This window comes from Ahaetulla prasina, chromosome 12, assembly GCF_028640845.1.
Source record: "Ahaetulla prasina isolate Xishuangbanna chromosome 12, ASM2864084v1, whole genome shotgun sequence".
NCBI lineage: Eukaryota > Metazoa > Chordata > Lepidosauria > Squamata > Colubridae > Ahaetulla > Ahaetulla prasina.
The window spans coordinates 16,973,714-16,989,542 of NC_080550.1; the positions used below are offsets into that span (position 1 = coordinate 16,973,714).

General features: G+C 38.2%; 1 protein-coding gene across 1 annotated transcript in view; it reads left to right on the forward strand.

The window, feature by feature from the left end:
• Nucleotides 1-15,829, forward strand: part of CDH8 (cadherin 8) — a 307,900-nt gene that overhangs the window by 147,327 nt on the left and 144,744 nt on the right. The window contains exon 4 of the mRNA XM_058155277.1: nucleotides 7,141-7,260. Coding sequence (XP_058011260.1) covers nucleotides 7,141-7,260 — 120 coding nt within the window. The remainder of the gene's footprint in view (nucleotides 1-7,140; nucleotides 7,261-15,829) is intronic.

Sequence of the window (15,829 nt, forward strand, 5' to 3'; positions counted from 1 at the left end):
AGTTCAGCAGTTCAAATCTCTAGTGCTACATAATGGGGTGAGCTCCCATTGCTTGTCCCGGCTTCTGCCAGCCTAGCAGTTCGAAAGCATGTAAAAAATGCAAGTAGAAAAATGGGGACCACTTTTGGTGGGAAAGTAACAGTGTTCCGTGCGCCTTTGGCATTTAGTCATGCCGGCCACATGGCCAGGGAGCTGTCTTCGGACAGCACTGGCTCTTTGGCTTTGAAACGGAGATGAGCATCACCCCCTATAGTCGGGAACAACTAGCACATATGAGCAAGGGAAACCTTTACCTTTATAATACAAGTATCTCCTGAGACTGATTTGTCTTGGGAACAGACAGACAATATTCTATGGAACTTGGAGGAGGGGGTCAGTCGTAAGTCTCTTGAAGCTGGGCAATAACTCAAAGCTACTTCCCTGTTTAATCCTTCCTTTATTGCCTGACTGGTAGTTGCCCAACCAACAGTATTTCTGACAGATCTTCCAATGCACCATTGTTGCTACTTTGTCATGCTATTGGCTGCAGTCGGGCTGTGCAATCTTCTTGCCGCAGCTAACTTATATGTTCCACTGTTTCTTCAGCTTCTTTACAGAGGTAACATTTTCTGGCTGTTGCTTTTCTGGTTTTTTTTATGCATTTGTTCTTAAGGCTTGGTCTTGTGCGACCAGAATTAGGTCCTTTGTCTCTTCATTCAAATTTGCTGCTCTTAGGTCTTGTTATCATCTGCTTGTCCAGGCTATCTTATTTATGTACTCGCCATGTGATAACTTTGCCTTGCCATGTCTATTTTCTATTCTATTCTACTTCTGTTGCTAAGTGAGATGATTGTTAAGTGACTTTTGCCCCATTTTATGACCTTTCTTGCCACCGTTGTTAAGTGAATCGTTGCAGTTGTTAAGTTAGTAACATGGTTCTTAAGTGAATCTGGCTTCCCCATTGACTTTGCTTGTCAGAAGGATGCAAGAGGTGATCACGTGACCTTGGGATACAGCCATCATAAATATGAACCAATTGCCAAGCATCCAAATTTTGATCATGTGACCATGGGGATGCTGCAATGGTCGTGGCTGTGATAAACGATCGTAAGTGTGAAAAATGATCATAAGTCCCTTTTTTTAGTGACGTTGTAACTTCAGTCACTCAACGATCTGTTGTAAGTCAAGAACTATTTGTACTAGTGCATCTTCTTCCCTGTTCTTCAGATATTCTTTCAATATTGTTGTTGTTTTGCTGTTGTTATTGTTATTATTATTTAGAATGTCTTCTCTTCTTAGGAGCATGATTGTATTTTCTGTTCTTTTGCTAGCATTGATTTTTGTGCTAGTAATTAGTTTGGTTCAGGTTTTTAAATTGATACAATTTCTATACTCTATTAGGATTTTTAATATGTCGTGTTACCTGTGTTAGAAATTTTTACCTGAAAGGTATTTATTTGAAATTGCATTGCTTTTTTTAAATTATTTTTTTATTTGAATGTATATTCCGCCCTTCTCCGAAGACTCAGGGCGGCTTACATTGTGTTAAGCAATAGTCTTCATCCATTTGTATATTATATACAAAGTCAACTTTTATTGCCCCCAACAATCTGGGTCCTCATTTTACCTACCTTATAAAGGATGGAAGGCTGAGTCAACCTTGGGCCTGGTGGGACTTGAACTTGCAGTAATTGCAAGCAGCTGTGTTAATAACAGACAGACTTAGTCTGCTGAGCCACCAGAGGCCCATTGCTTTTAAATACATTTGGCTTTTGGGATGCCCAGTCCATTCCCATATCATTGTGATTTGCCTTTCTCAGATTTGGCTACCAGATTTAGCTATCAGATTTACCAATAATTTTCTGTTCCAGGTGCTAATATTCCTTTGCAGTGGAGAAAGAGGGAGTCCGTTGCATTTGATTCTGTTCTTAATACATGATTAATTGATTAATTTTTTTAATCATATGTCGCGTTTTGTGAATGGCTTGTTATGCTTTCTGCATTTAAAGTTATAGTACAGCTTCATTTCTTTGATCATAATTTAAGCTTTAATGTTTATTGTTGTATTTTTGTTGTATGGTTTGCCGTCCACCTTGAAATATTATCAAATATCCATATATGATGGTCATCGTTGCCATTTGGTCACTTCAGAATTAAAGCCAAAACAGAGATTGCCTTCGCCAAAACAAAGTTACCAGTGTTCCAAGATCCCTATTTTAGATGCTATCATTTTCAATTGTACAGTGGTTCTCAGTAGAGACAAAATTTTAATCATGATATTCCAGCAGATTCAGTGGTGGGATTCAGCATTTTTTTTTACTATTGGTTCTGTGGTCGTGGCTTGCTAGACATGGCATGGCATGGCTTGGTGGACGTGGCTTGGTAGGCGTGACAGGGGAAGGATACTGTAAAATCTCCATTCCCACCCCATTCCAAGGGAAGGATACTGCAAAATCCCCATTTCCTCTTGATCAGCTGGGACTCGGGAGGCAGAGAATAGATGTGGGCGGGGCCGGTCAGAAGTGGTATTTACTGGTTCTCCTAACTACTCAAAATTTCTGCTATCAGTTCTCCAGAACTGGTCAGAACCTGCTGAATACCACCTCTGCAGCAGATTTATTTGTTTGGTAACTTACTACCCTGATTGTGTTAGTTGCTTTTTCATTTTGTCCTGCTTTTCTTTTTTTTTTCCTTTTGTTGATTTTCTATTAAATACATTTTTTAGGGCTTAATAAACATCGTGTTGTCTGGGTATTTTAATTTGCTTAACAATACAAATTACATTCTTAATCTCAATTCGTTTTTTCCAACCACTGGTAAAAATAAATATCATGTTTGATAATATCCTACATCCTCTTTCCATTTAATTTTCAATGTCAATCTATCCATTTCTGCAGAATCTACTATCTTCTTCACTATTTCTTCATCTCATGGTATATCTTCACTTTTCCAATATTGTGCGAAAATAATCCTTGTTAAGACATGTAATGCTCATTAAGACATGTAATATTAAATACATACTTTTCTTATCATGTTTTTCTGATATTATACCTAATAAAAACAATTCAGATTTTGCTACTAACCTGCCTTCCATTGAGGACCTGTATACTGCACGAGTCAAAAAGAGGGCTGTGAAAATATTTATAGACCCCCTCACATCCTGGACATAAACTGTTTCAACTTCTACCCTCAAAATGACGCTATAGAGCACTGCACACAGAACAACTAGACACAAGAACAGTTTTTCCCCGAATGCCATCACTCTGCTAAACAAATAATTCCCTCAACACTGTCAAACTATTTACTAAATCTGCACTACTCTTAATCTTCTCATTGTTCCCATTACCCATCTCCTTCCACTTATGACTGCATGACTGTATCTTTGTTGCTGGTAATCCTTATTATTTATATTGATATTGATTATTTCCTGATTGTTTATTTGCACCCTATGACTCTCATATAGTGTTGTACGTTAGAATTCTTGATGAACGTATCTTTTCTTTTATGTATGCTGAGAGCATATGCACCAAGACAAATTCCTTGTGTGTCCAATCACACTTGGCCAATAAAGAATTCTATTCTATTCTATTCTATTCTATTCTATTCTATTCTATTCTATTCTATTCTATTCTATTCTATTCTATTCTATTCTATTTTGCTTTTCGAGCAATATTGTTTTGGGATCTGTCGAGATTTGTACAGATCCACTTAGATTTCTGCTGCTCTAAATCTGCCCTGGTTGTTGCTTTGTCTGTCTAATTCTTCAGATATTCAGGGAAGAAACTTTTTTTTTTTTGATTTTATCTGTATTGTAGGGCTTGACGAACCGATGCAAAAGGCTTTCTCATTTTAATTCCAAAACTGTTCAATGTGCTCTGCGGAGCTGCAAATGGTGATTACCGCCCGCTTTTAAAATTTTGATGCCTCTTTCAGATTAGCCCTTTGACTGTGGAAGGGAGTGTGGCTTTAAAATATTTTATTTATATCGTTGAATTAACATTTTAGGATATAGAACCTTAATGTTGTATATGCGGTGGATTTAAAAAAAAACAAAAAACCAAAACCCAAAGGATGGCACATAAATATTAGGGCTGCCGAAAGCCTCAAAGGGACACTTTCCCATTGATCAAAGCAGATAGCGAAACCCTTTTGAAAAGTGTCACAACACACAGCTTCTAATTGGCAGAGCAAAGTGAACGCTGTGCTTTGCTTTGCCTGTCAAATGTGGTTTCTGGACTCACGTACCACATGTCCAGAAACCACTTTTTTTTTTGTGAAGCAAGGGGACCCCCATGATCAAGGCAGCTTGGCCCTGTCTTGGACAATTCTAATGGAAGCATCAAGCATGTGTGTGTTATTGCTTCAGTGCAAAAGAGCTCCTTGAGATAGGAGACATGTGAAGCCTAATAAATCTAATTAAATCGATCAATGCTTGCATCTGTGCACAAGGATAAACATTTAATACTGAATCCACCACCATTGAAACAAGATAAATACAATATTTACTATGTTACAGGACCACATTGGTATGATATTAAGAAAGACTTTTTATCTTCCAGGTAAAAGGTCATCCTGCTTTCTTATTCTATTAGTATGATTACTGGAAGAATTATATTCATCTTTGAGCTTCTAATGGCTTGGGAGGTACGGGTGTGGATTTATTTGTTTCTATTTTGACAGCTGATGAGTTTTTTCCCCCCTTTATTTTGCCTAACTTGAGTTAAATCTATTTTTCAAGACAGCATGGAAGAAAACCACAAACTAGATTCTTCTTCTCCAATTTGGGAATTATTTACAACTCTTCCTTCGACAGAAATGATGACTTCAAAACATTTCCTGTACCCAGCTTAAATATTTTAATACTAATTTGGATTCCCTCTCCCTACCTTCTTCCTTGAAGCATACTTCCAGATTAGAAACATTCTTACAGGTGTTTTATAGCTGGCATTTGCCACCAGCAAGATAGACTAAGATGTATCCAAATTTATCACCTAATTGTTGGAAATGCAACCATAAATCCGGAACATTCTACCACATGTGGTGAACGTGCCCCATCACAAGGAAGTATTGGTGTCAAATTCAAAAATGGTTGGAAGAAATTACGAAGCAAAAAATAGATTTGAAACCTGAATTGTTTTTATTAGGCATACTGGACCCGAAAATGAACAAAAACCTTCAATACATTATATTGCACATACTTACTGCAGCAAGAATCACATTTGCAAAAAATTGGAAACCAAAAAATGTGCCCTCAGACAAAACAGTAATTAGGAAAATTCTAGAATGCGCAGAGATGTATAAAATGACTATGGAGTTGAAAGAGAGAGAGTGCATTCGAATATTATGAAATATGAAATAAAATGTACATTTGTCTCAAAAATAGAAATCAGAACAAGAAATGTTTAACTTAATATTGATGAAACTTAAAGTAACTGAACAACATTAAATTTGTTGATAGTTGTGAAGTCGTGTCCGACCCATCGCGACCCCATGGACAACATTCCTCCAGGCCTTCCTGTCCTCTACCATCCTCTGGAGTCCATTTAAACTCATGCCTACTGCTTCAGTGACTCCATCCAGCCACCTCGTTCTCTGTCGTCCCTTTCTTCTTTTGTCCTCAATCTTTCCCAGCATTTGGCTCTTCTCCAGTGAGTCCTTCTTTCTCATTAGGTGGCCAAAGTATTTCAGTTTCATCTTCAGGATCTGGCCTTTAAAGAACAGTCAGGGTTGATCTCCTCTAGAACTGACTTGTTTGTTCGCCTTGCAGTCCAAGGGACTCGCAGGAGTCTTCTCCAGCACCAGAGTTCAAAGGCCTCAATTCTGTGGCGCTCAGCCTTTCTTATGGTCCAACCTTCACAGCGATCCATTGCAACTGAGAAAACCATAGCTTTGACTATACGCACTTTTGTTGGCAGGGTGATGTCTCTGCTTTTTAGTACGCTGTCTAGATTTGCCATAGCTTTCCTCCCCAGGAGCAAGCGCCTTTTAATTTCTTGGCTGCAGTCCCCATCTGCGGTGATCTTGGAGCCCAGAAAAATAAAATCTGTCACTGCCTCCATTTCTTCCCCATCTATCTGCCAGGAATTGAAAGGGACGGATGCCATGATTTTATAAACATAAATATAAACAAATATAATATATATATAAAATATAAACAAATATAAATGCGTAGATAACAATAAATGTGTGTGTGTGTGTGTGTGTGTGTGTGTATTGGAGTAATGTGATTATCCTACTATTGAGTAATAAATAGAAATGATAGAATAGAGAACTACAATAGCAAAATAAGTAAGTCGATACGAAATGCTGTAAAATTACCATTAATGTTATGTAATGTTTAATACGTTGTGTCTTGATATGTCTTGTTTTTATACATGTGTGATTTTTTGGGGGTTGTTTTTAAAGACAAATTGTTTAATAAAAATTATTATTATTATTATTTTAAAAAAAGAAACATTCTTACATATCCTTACAGGATTTGCATATTTGAGATATTCAGATCTGGGGAGTTTGGAGACCATCCCCAAGCCTTTATCATTCTTTCCTGGTTTCTTGGTTGCTTTCTTAGTTTGGTCATATCAGAGGCGGGTTGTAGCAGGTTCTCACCACTTCTGAAGAACTGGTAGTGGAAATTTTGAGTAATTCAGAGAATCGGTAGTAAAAATTCTGACTGGCCCCTCCCCCATCTATTCTCTGCCTCCCAAGTCCCAGCTGATCAGGCAAAAATGGGGATTTTGCAGTAACCTTCCCCTGGAGTGGGGTGGGAATGGAGATTTTACAGTATCCTTCCCCTGCCCTGCCCACCAAACCATGCCACACCCACCAAACCACACCCACAGAACCGGTAGTAAAAAAATTTGAAACCCACCACTGGTTCACATCATTGTTTTACTGAGAGATTCCATAGTTCTCTTCATTTGCAGTGAGACATTTATCGTGTCTCTATTGTTTATTGAAGTGAGACGTTTATTGTTTATTGCATCTGAACACAAATGTTTTGTTCTGTTCGTTCATTTCTATTTTGCTTTCCTGATTCCAAGTAGCCCACAACTTACAACCTTTTGTTCAGTGACTATTCAAAGTTATAATGGCACTGATATTTGGGAGACACATATTTCAGAGCCTTGAACAAAATCCAATATTGTTTCTTTTTGTCCTTAGGTACTTACGTTACTAAAGTGACAGCCACCGACGCAGATGATCCTGTTTATGGGAACAGTGCCAAGCTAGTCTACAGTATTTTGGAAGGACAACCTTATTTTTCAGTTGAGCCACACACAGGTAAGTGCTTCGGAATGTCAACTGACTTTCATATGTGAAATGAGAAAAGAAGAATGCTACCCTAATTCTGTTTTGTGTCCTGCATTTAAATATAATGTGTAGGTGGATGGCTGCTAACATTAGTCAATTTGTAGAGCATAAACAGGTGAGTCATTTCTCACTCTTCCACCCAAAGGACTGACAAAATAGAAACATTAAAATGAAAGAACGACATTTATAAATTTTGTTGAGGCAACTAAGGCGGTAAGTGGAAAAAAAGCAAACAGCTCATTGTAGTTAAACAGTCTGCTTTATGAAGAACAGGAAGTCATTTTGGTCGTGTTTGTGAATTGCAAATTATTTTTACAGTCATAAAACCTCAGTTGTGGTACTTTTATGGAGGCAAAAAAGTTGTGTGCACAGAGAAACTATTTATTATTTTATTGAATTTTATGGCGTTCTTAGGTTATCACGTTTGATTACAAAAATAAACCAATTTACCAACTTAAACACAGATGTAGTCAAGGAAAGGTTACTGAGAAAATATGTGCTTTGCACCCAAGGGACTATGTTTTTAATCTCTGACATTTCCAGTTTGAAATGATATTTTTTTTTTAGTAATTAGTTTCATTTATATCTCAGTAAAGAGCTTCTACCAACCTAGCAGTTTGAAAGCACGTAAAAAATGCAAGTAGAAAAATAGGGACCATCTTTAGTGGGAAGGGAACAGCGTTCTGTGCGCCTTTGGCATTGAGTCATGCCGGCCACATGACCACGGAGACGTCTTTGGACAGCGCTGGCTCTTCGGCTTTGAAACGGAGATGAGCACTGCCCCCTAGAGTTGGGAACGACTAGCACATATGTGTGAGGGGAACCTTTACCTTTACCTTTTAAAGAGTTTAAGGCTGGGTTCAAGATTTTCCCCCATTTATGGACTTTCTGCAATAACTCAGTTTTATAGTCCGGCTCAAGTTTGTGGCTGAGCATCAGAATATGCCCAGTTTTAATCCAATGCTCTAATCCATATTCTCATTCTAAATCTATCTTCTCAAGGAGTGCCATGAAATATGTTTTTTCTCCTAGCCTTGGAGTGCCCCTCAAAGTAGATTCTAGAACTTTTTGGGCTAAGGACTCTCTGTGTATTTCTCTCACATTAATATTTACCATTTGGTAACAATTGTGAAACTCTGTGGCAGTTCCCACAAGACTCTGGGAAGCGCTGTGTAGCCTTCAGGGCTTAGGTTATATATTAGGCTAGATCAACCACAATAACATGGTTCAAAGCAGGTTCATGTGCCATTTTTAGCAAACAAGGTCTTGGAAAAAAAAAAGTTAGAGTCCTTGCCTGAAGGCTTTAAAATCAAAGGGAGAAGAAGAACTAACAAGGAAGCAAAGGGAAGGGAGGAGATTTTGTAGTACTAAATGAGGGGAAAATGTAGCTTCACATGTTTAGATTCTAGATTTGGCTGAGAATGACAACAGATAAGGGATGAGTGAAAGATACGGTTGATTCTTTTAAGATAAAAGTGCCCTATCTTTGCATAGTTGATCCTTAAAAACAGAACAAGAAAACTTACCATTTTCATCATGTGAGACCATGCAAGCAACATTGCAATCTGTCTTTAGAGTTAACAGGGAATTAGGTCAGAATCATTTCCCCCCCTTATCTCTGGATTTAAAAGTTTCACTTGGGGAGCAGGAGGTTTTAAATACACAGGAGGAGTTCAATGTGCAGAGGGTGTGATGTTTCTAATGCACAAGATGTCTATGAAGATGTTTTCTCTCTTAATCTCTCTTTGCATACATATAGATATGCTCTTGAATAGAATCAGCGTTTTTAATACTGTCAGTCAGGAACTATGCTGCAGGAAACAATATTGTGGAACTCTTTAGATTCAAAGGGCCCTTCAATGCTCCCTACAATGTTATGTCTTATGTCTGCTCTTCTTTTGAATGGTTCAGGCAATATTATTTCTTTCATGGCTTCTTACGTGTGTGTGTGTGTGTGTGTGTGTGTGTGTGTGTGTGAGTATTGCTACATTTTATTTATTTCTTAGTATTTTATACTTAGGAATTTGTCCTTCCCTCCCTCCCTCCCTTCTTTCCTTCTATATAAACACCCTCTTTAAATTTCAGATGAATACACAGATACTTAAAATTGCAAGAAATAAGAGAGACTTTTCCTCCTGATGAATGACATTGTTGAGTTAGAAGCTCTGACTACTCAAAATGTACATACGATGTACTTCAATCTTCTTTGAAAGACAACTTTTGACATAAAATTTAGTCTCCTGCTGGTATTAGGGAATTTATTTTCTTACTTACTTACTTATTTAGTAATTTATTAAATTTGTTTTCTGTACATCCCACTGCAACACAACTATAATATAGATTTCTTGAATATATATATATAGGTTTCCTAAATAACTAATTGTTTATTTTTTTTAATGCAAGACATATATATATGTTCTGCATTTTGTTCTGGAGATTAGCTGATGAACAACACCTTAGCTGATTACACCTTAGCTTAGCTGATGAACAACACCTAAAACCCGAACTAGACACTCTCACTAACGTACTAACATCCAATGGATTCCAAAGAAATAAGATTACCAAGCTAATCCAAAAAGAACCCCCCACTAAAATCCAAGACAGAGAACAAGAAAACGGCACAGCCCTCCTCCCATATATAAAAGGCACCACAGACAGAATCAGCAAGATCCTCCACAAACACAACATCAAGACAGCATTCTGCACAAACAGAAAAATATCCACCATCCTAAGAAACCCCAAAGACAAAATTGAGTTAGAAAATCAAGGAGTATATGAAATCCCATGCACCGCCTGCCCCACCACATACATTGGACAAACCAACAGAAGAATAAGTGCACGCATTGAAGAACACAAGAACTTATTCAAAAAAGAGGAACCAACTTCTTCCCTGGTCCAACACTTTAAAGTCACAGGACATGATATTGACTTTAAAAAGACCAGAACTATCGCCAAAACTGAACACTTTAACAACAGAATAATCAGAGAAGCCATTGAGATAGAAAACGCCCACACAGCATGAACAAACGAGATGACACCTCCGCCTACCAGCCATTTGGAAACCCGCCCTTATTGACAAACGAGTCCCTAACACGAGGAATGACACCAGACCCACACTCACAAGGTCCACACAGGATGTCACCACCGCACATCCACCCAGAAAGCAGACCCAAACCCACACTGATCATGAAGCACGACCAAGGACCAGAAACCAGACCGCAGCTGCAACATTAGCCATTTCAAACCCTCAATCCATTCATGCAGCAGACTGACACCCACTATGAAGATGTAGCACGACCACAAAGCCAAACAACAGCTATGCAGCTCACCAGCTCAAATCCCCTGCAGCACAGACTAGACTGAGCACAACCAAGCCCCACCAACACAGGACACACCCCAGCCAATCAGAGCACAGAAAACCCCATCCAATCAGAGCACAGCCAAGCTCCCACCCAATCAGTTCAAACCCCACTAGCAGTTAAAAGGAAGAAACAGCTGCGATCACACATTGCTCCCAGAAGCACGGCTGAAGCCTGAAGATGACGAATAAGTCTTCGTCGAAACGTCGCCAAGACACTTCCAATTTACACGGAGAAACCCGAACAACCAAAGACCTATATACAAACACCCGTGAAAACCTCAGAAAACAAATATATATATATATATATATATATATATATATATATATATATATATATATATATATATATATATATATATATATATATATATATATATATATAAAAGTAAAGATAAAGGTTCTCCTTGCACATATGTGCTAATCATTCCCGACTCTAGGGGGTGGAGCTCATCTCCCTTTCAAAGCCGAAAAGCTAATGCTGTCCAAAGACGTCTCTGTGGTCATGTGGCCGGCATGACTAAATGCCAAAGGCGCATGGAACACTGTTACCTTCCCACCAATATATATATTATCTTGCATTAAAAAAGTAAGCAATTGGTTATTCAAGAAACCTTCTTCTTTACCACACAAATATTTGCAAAAGTTGAGCAATTTGCTGAAAAAAGTTTACCCTTTTTTTTTTTGATAATCTGAGCACTTCTCAGCAATAAGTATGATAATAAATGATATGTGCCATGAGTGTTTTTATGATGCAGTTGTTGGAGAGCCAGAAGTAACTGATCAAAGAGGGGTAGAGTTTCCAGCAGTTTGTGGCACTCCGAATTTTAAACTTTCCAGAAGCTTCCATGCATAAAACATATAAATGATACCGAGTTCTCACCAACTCTCTGAGAAAGCAGTTTTGCAGATTTTATAATATCTATGTTCACCAGAGGTGAAATAAATACAGAGAAAAATCTTTTTTTTTTTTTTTGAGCGGGTGGGGTAAGGTGTATTTTAAACAAAATACAGAGAATATTCAACAGCGGTGAGCAGACTACAGATCTGAGTGACAAAGTAGGTGTTTGCACAGAGAAAGTCTCGCTTAGGTTTGTGCAGGAAAAAAACCAAACCATTTTCAGTGAGAGAGATTTTTCTATTATTATTTTCTTTTTCCAGAGAGAAGAATTTAAAAGAAAAGCACATGAGAGGAGTATATATTCTTATACTTAACTGAGTGGCTGAGATGAATATAGGACTATCCTTTCTTTTACTATAGAAAAATGTCTCTGGTGAACTCTATCCTAACTGACTGTACTTAAATCACAAAGAAAGAAACGAAGAGGAAACAATTTCTTTTCCCTTCCTGAAATTGAGAAGGGCAGATAGGTGGCAGATTTACCATATTAGCGCCTTCAATTCCAAGATCATGCAGCTGGATTCATGCCAAGACAATTCTGGAACTCACAGTCTCGCGGTTTCTAGTCAGGCGCTTTAATCTCCACACCATACGTATAAACCAGAGGTGAAATCCAGCAGGTTCTGACAGGTTCTAGAGAACCGGTAGCGGAAATTTTGAGTAGTTCGGAGAATGGGCAAATACCACCTCTGGCTGACCCCAAATTGGGGTGGGAACGGAGATTTTGCAATATCCTTCCCCTGGAATGGGGTGGGAATGGAGATTTTGCAGTATCCTTCCCCTGCCACACCCAAGCCATATCCACCAAGCCACACCATGCCCACAAGCCACGCCCACAGAACCGGTAGTTAAAAAAAAATGGATTTCACCACTGCTATATAAACATGCACATGATAGAAAACCATGACCAGTTGGATTATTGTTTCCTCATTCTGTGGCTTTCATTGTCTTTCTGGAGTCATGTAGCTTTTTCATTCGTAATTTCTTATGCCTTTTTTGCTATTTGTTCTTTTCCTGCCACCCCAGAGATATGCATTTATCTGCTCCTTTGTCTCTTGTTCTCTTCATTTGTGTCTCTGTCAAGAGATATGCGTGTCTCTCCTCTTCTCTCTGTCCATCCCTCCTATTATTTTTTCTGAATATTTGATCCTGGAATTGTACAATCCTGACCTAATCTGATGATTGTTCTCCCCTCCTCCCTGTCATTTTCCAAACATTTCCTGAAAATGTTTGGAGCAATATACTCAGTAGTGGAATTCATTTTTTTTTACTACAGGTTCTGTGGGTGTGGCTTGGTGGGCGCGGCGGGGGAGGATACTGCAAAAATTCCATTCCCACCCCACTCTGGTGCTAGCCAGAGGTGGTATTTGCTGGTTCTCCAAACTACTCAAAATTTCCACTACCAGTTCTCCGAACTGCTCAAAATTTCTGCTACCGGTTCTCCAGAACCTGTCAGAACCTGTTGGATTTCACCCCTGCATTGATATCTATCTAAGCCATAGTGATGGAATGTAGCATGAAGTCTACTTCAAAACTGGGAGTCCTCCAAATTGAAACTTGAAGACATGACAACAATTTACAGCATCATATTTCTCTTGCTTAAAAACCAACCAACCGACAAAAATAGGCCTAGAAATTGGCCTATTAAGAATATGAATTAAATGTTAAGAATTTACTCACATTGAATAAATCATCTATTGCAATGTCCTTCCTGTTAAAGACTACTTCAGCTTCAATAGCAATAATACAAGAGCAAACAATAGATTCAAACTTAATGTTAACCACTTCAATCTTGATTGCAGAAAAAATGACTTTTGTAACAGAGTTGTTAATGCTTGGAATACACTACCTGACTCTGTGGTCTCTTCTCAAACTCCCAAAAGTTTTAACCAAAAACTGTCTACTATTGACGTCACCCCATTCCTAAGAGGACTATAAGGGGCATGCATAAGTGCACAAAAGTGCCTACCGTTCCTGTCCTATTTGTTTCCTTTCAATATATGTGCTTGTTTATAATGTGACAAAAATAAATAAATAATAATAATAAAAAAAAACATCCTAAAAATCAGTGATGAAATCCAATTTTTTTTACTACTGTTTCTGTGGGTGTGGCTTGGTGGGCATAGTGTGGCTTGGTGGGTGTGGCAGGGGAAGAATACTGCAAAATCTCCATTCCCACCCCACTCCAGGGGAAAGATACTGCAAAATCTCCATTCACTCCCCACTCCTGGGGGAAGGATACTACAAAATCTCCATTCCCTCCCCACTCCTGGGGGAAGGATATTGCAAAATCTCCATTCCCACCCCACTCTGGGGCCAGCCAGAGGCGGTATTTGCCAGTTCTCCAAACTACTCAAAATTTCCGCTACCGGATCTCCAGAACCTGTTGGAACCTGCTGGAAATATATAAATATAATCTGACTTTAAAAAATGGAACTGTAGGGGGCGTGGCCATGACCGTGGTGGGGTAAGGACCTTTCCTTCACTTCACAGGGCTTAATAATGAAGATTTATGAGGATTAATGCTGTTTGGAATGCACCGTTATGGATGAAAGTTAATAAATCATGAAGTGGAAGTGTTAATAGCCCAGCAGACTGAATTTAAAACTGGTAGGTCATCTGAAACTGCTTGAATTAAGGAGTTTTTACTGCGTGGGATGACCGAACTGGCAAACACGATGAGTTTGGAATAAACTGCTGTCTTTTGCTTTCCTTATTATAATTATCGTGTTCTGTGTTAAATGCTGAGGCTAAGGAGGCTAAGGAGGGAATATCAAAGACTGAATTTGCTAATGAGAAGAATTTTAATTGAAGAGATCGATCTTTTGTGCTGGACTGACTGGCTGAAGAAGAAGATTTTATTAGGTGGATAATTTCTTTTTTATTATTATTATTTTTCTTTTGAGAGGAAATTAATAGCTTGTTTATATTACAGAAAACAAAAAAAGGACTTTGTTTTGAAGTCCAAGCTGGTTTGTTTTTTTTTTCTTCTCTGCCGACGTGGAGAAAAAATGGCGCTGATTAAGCTGTGAGGTAATTGTGTTTCTTTGTGGAGTGAATATGACTCATAAGTTACTGATAAGCTACTAACGAGTGCAAATAAGCCGTTTCGCTTCAATTAAAAGATTGTCGTCCCTTGATCTTCATTAAGACCCTCTGTAAAATTGGTTTGACTGCTGTCCTTTGATTTTCACTAAGACTCTTTGAAAAATTGGAATCCTAGTTTGAGAAATTTTTTGGTTTTTTTTTTAAAATGACTCAACAACTTTCAGAAACGCAGCAAATTGCTGCAGCTTTAAATAAAATTGGGGAAAAAATAGCAGGACTATCAGAGCGTATAGATAATTTGACATTGAAACTGACATCCGAAATGCAAAATCTGAAGGAAGAGATGAATGATAACTTTGCTAAACAAAAAGAGGAAATGATAATGATTAAAGATGAAATGGAGCAGCTGCATGTGCATGAGGCAAAAGTAGATCGGCAAATTGGCAAAATATTTTATAAAAATGAGCAGCAAGATAAGAGAATTTGTCTTTTGGAAGAAGAGATGAGGAAATATAATTTTGTTATCAGAGGAATCTCGGAAGAAAGGGAGGATAAATTGAAACAGCGGGTTTTGAAATGGATTAATGATTTGGATACGCAACTTACGTTCACAATAGCAGACCTGGCAAGTGTTTTTAGAATTGGATATAGAAGGCAAAATGGTTCTAACAGGAATGTGCTTGTCAGGTTCGCAAATCTTGGTGATAAGTTGGAAGTTATGGCCAAGTTAAGAGAGTTGGGAGATGCTTTGAGTTTGAAGGAAGACTATTCAAGTCTTCCCGGATATATCAAGAGAAGAAAGGGCATGGAGATTTTTTAAAACCAATTACAAAAGTTTTGAGAGATAATGGAATTAAATACAATTGAGGCCACCACAACAATTGAAATTTTTTATAAAGGAAGGATGCGTACAATCACCCCAGATATAGATGCATTATTATATTTACGGAGCTTGGACTGATTGAGATGGAGGATTTAATGGAGATAAAAGATCAAATGCTTCAGATGGGTGGAACATACGTGAGACACCAATCTCAGAAGAAGAAAAAGGGGCTATTGGAGGGCAAGACTCTAAAGGGTTAAAGAGGAAAGAAATATCACCTGTGTTGGTTGAACAGAAGAAGAGTCGTGAGGATACAGTAGGAGAAGAAGCAGATAAGAGTCTTGGAAAATATGAAGCTGAATGCGGTCATCGCTATCTTTTTTTGAGTGATGAATTTAAATAGACAGCC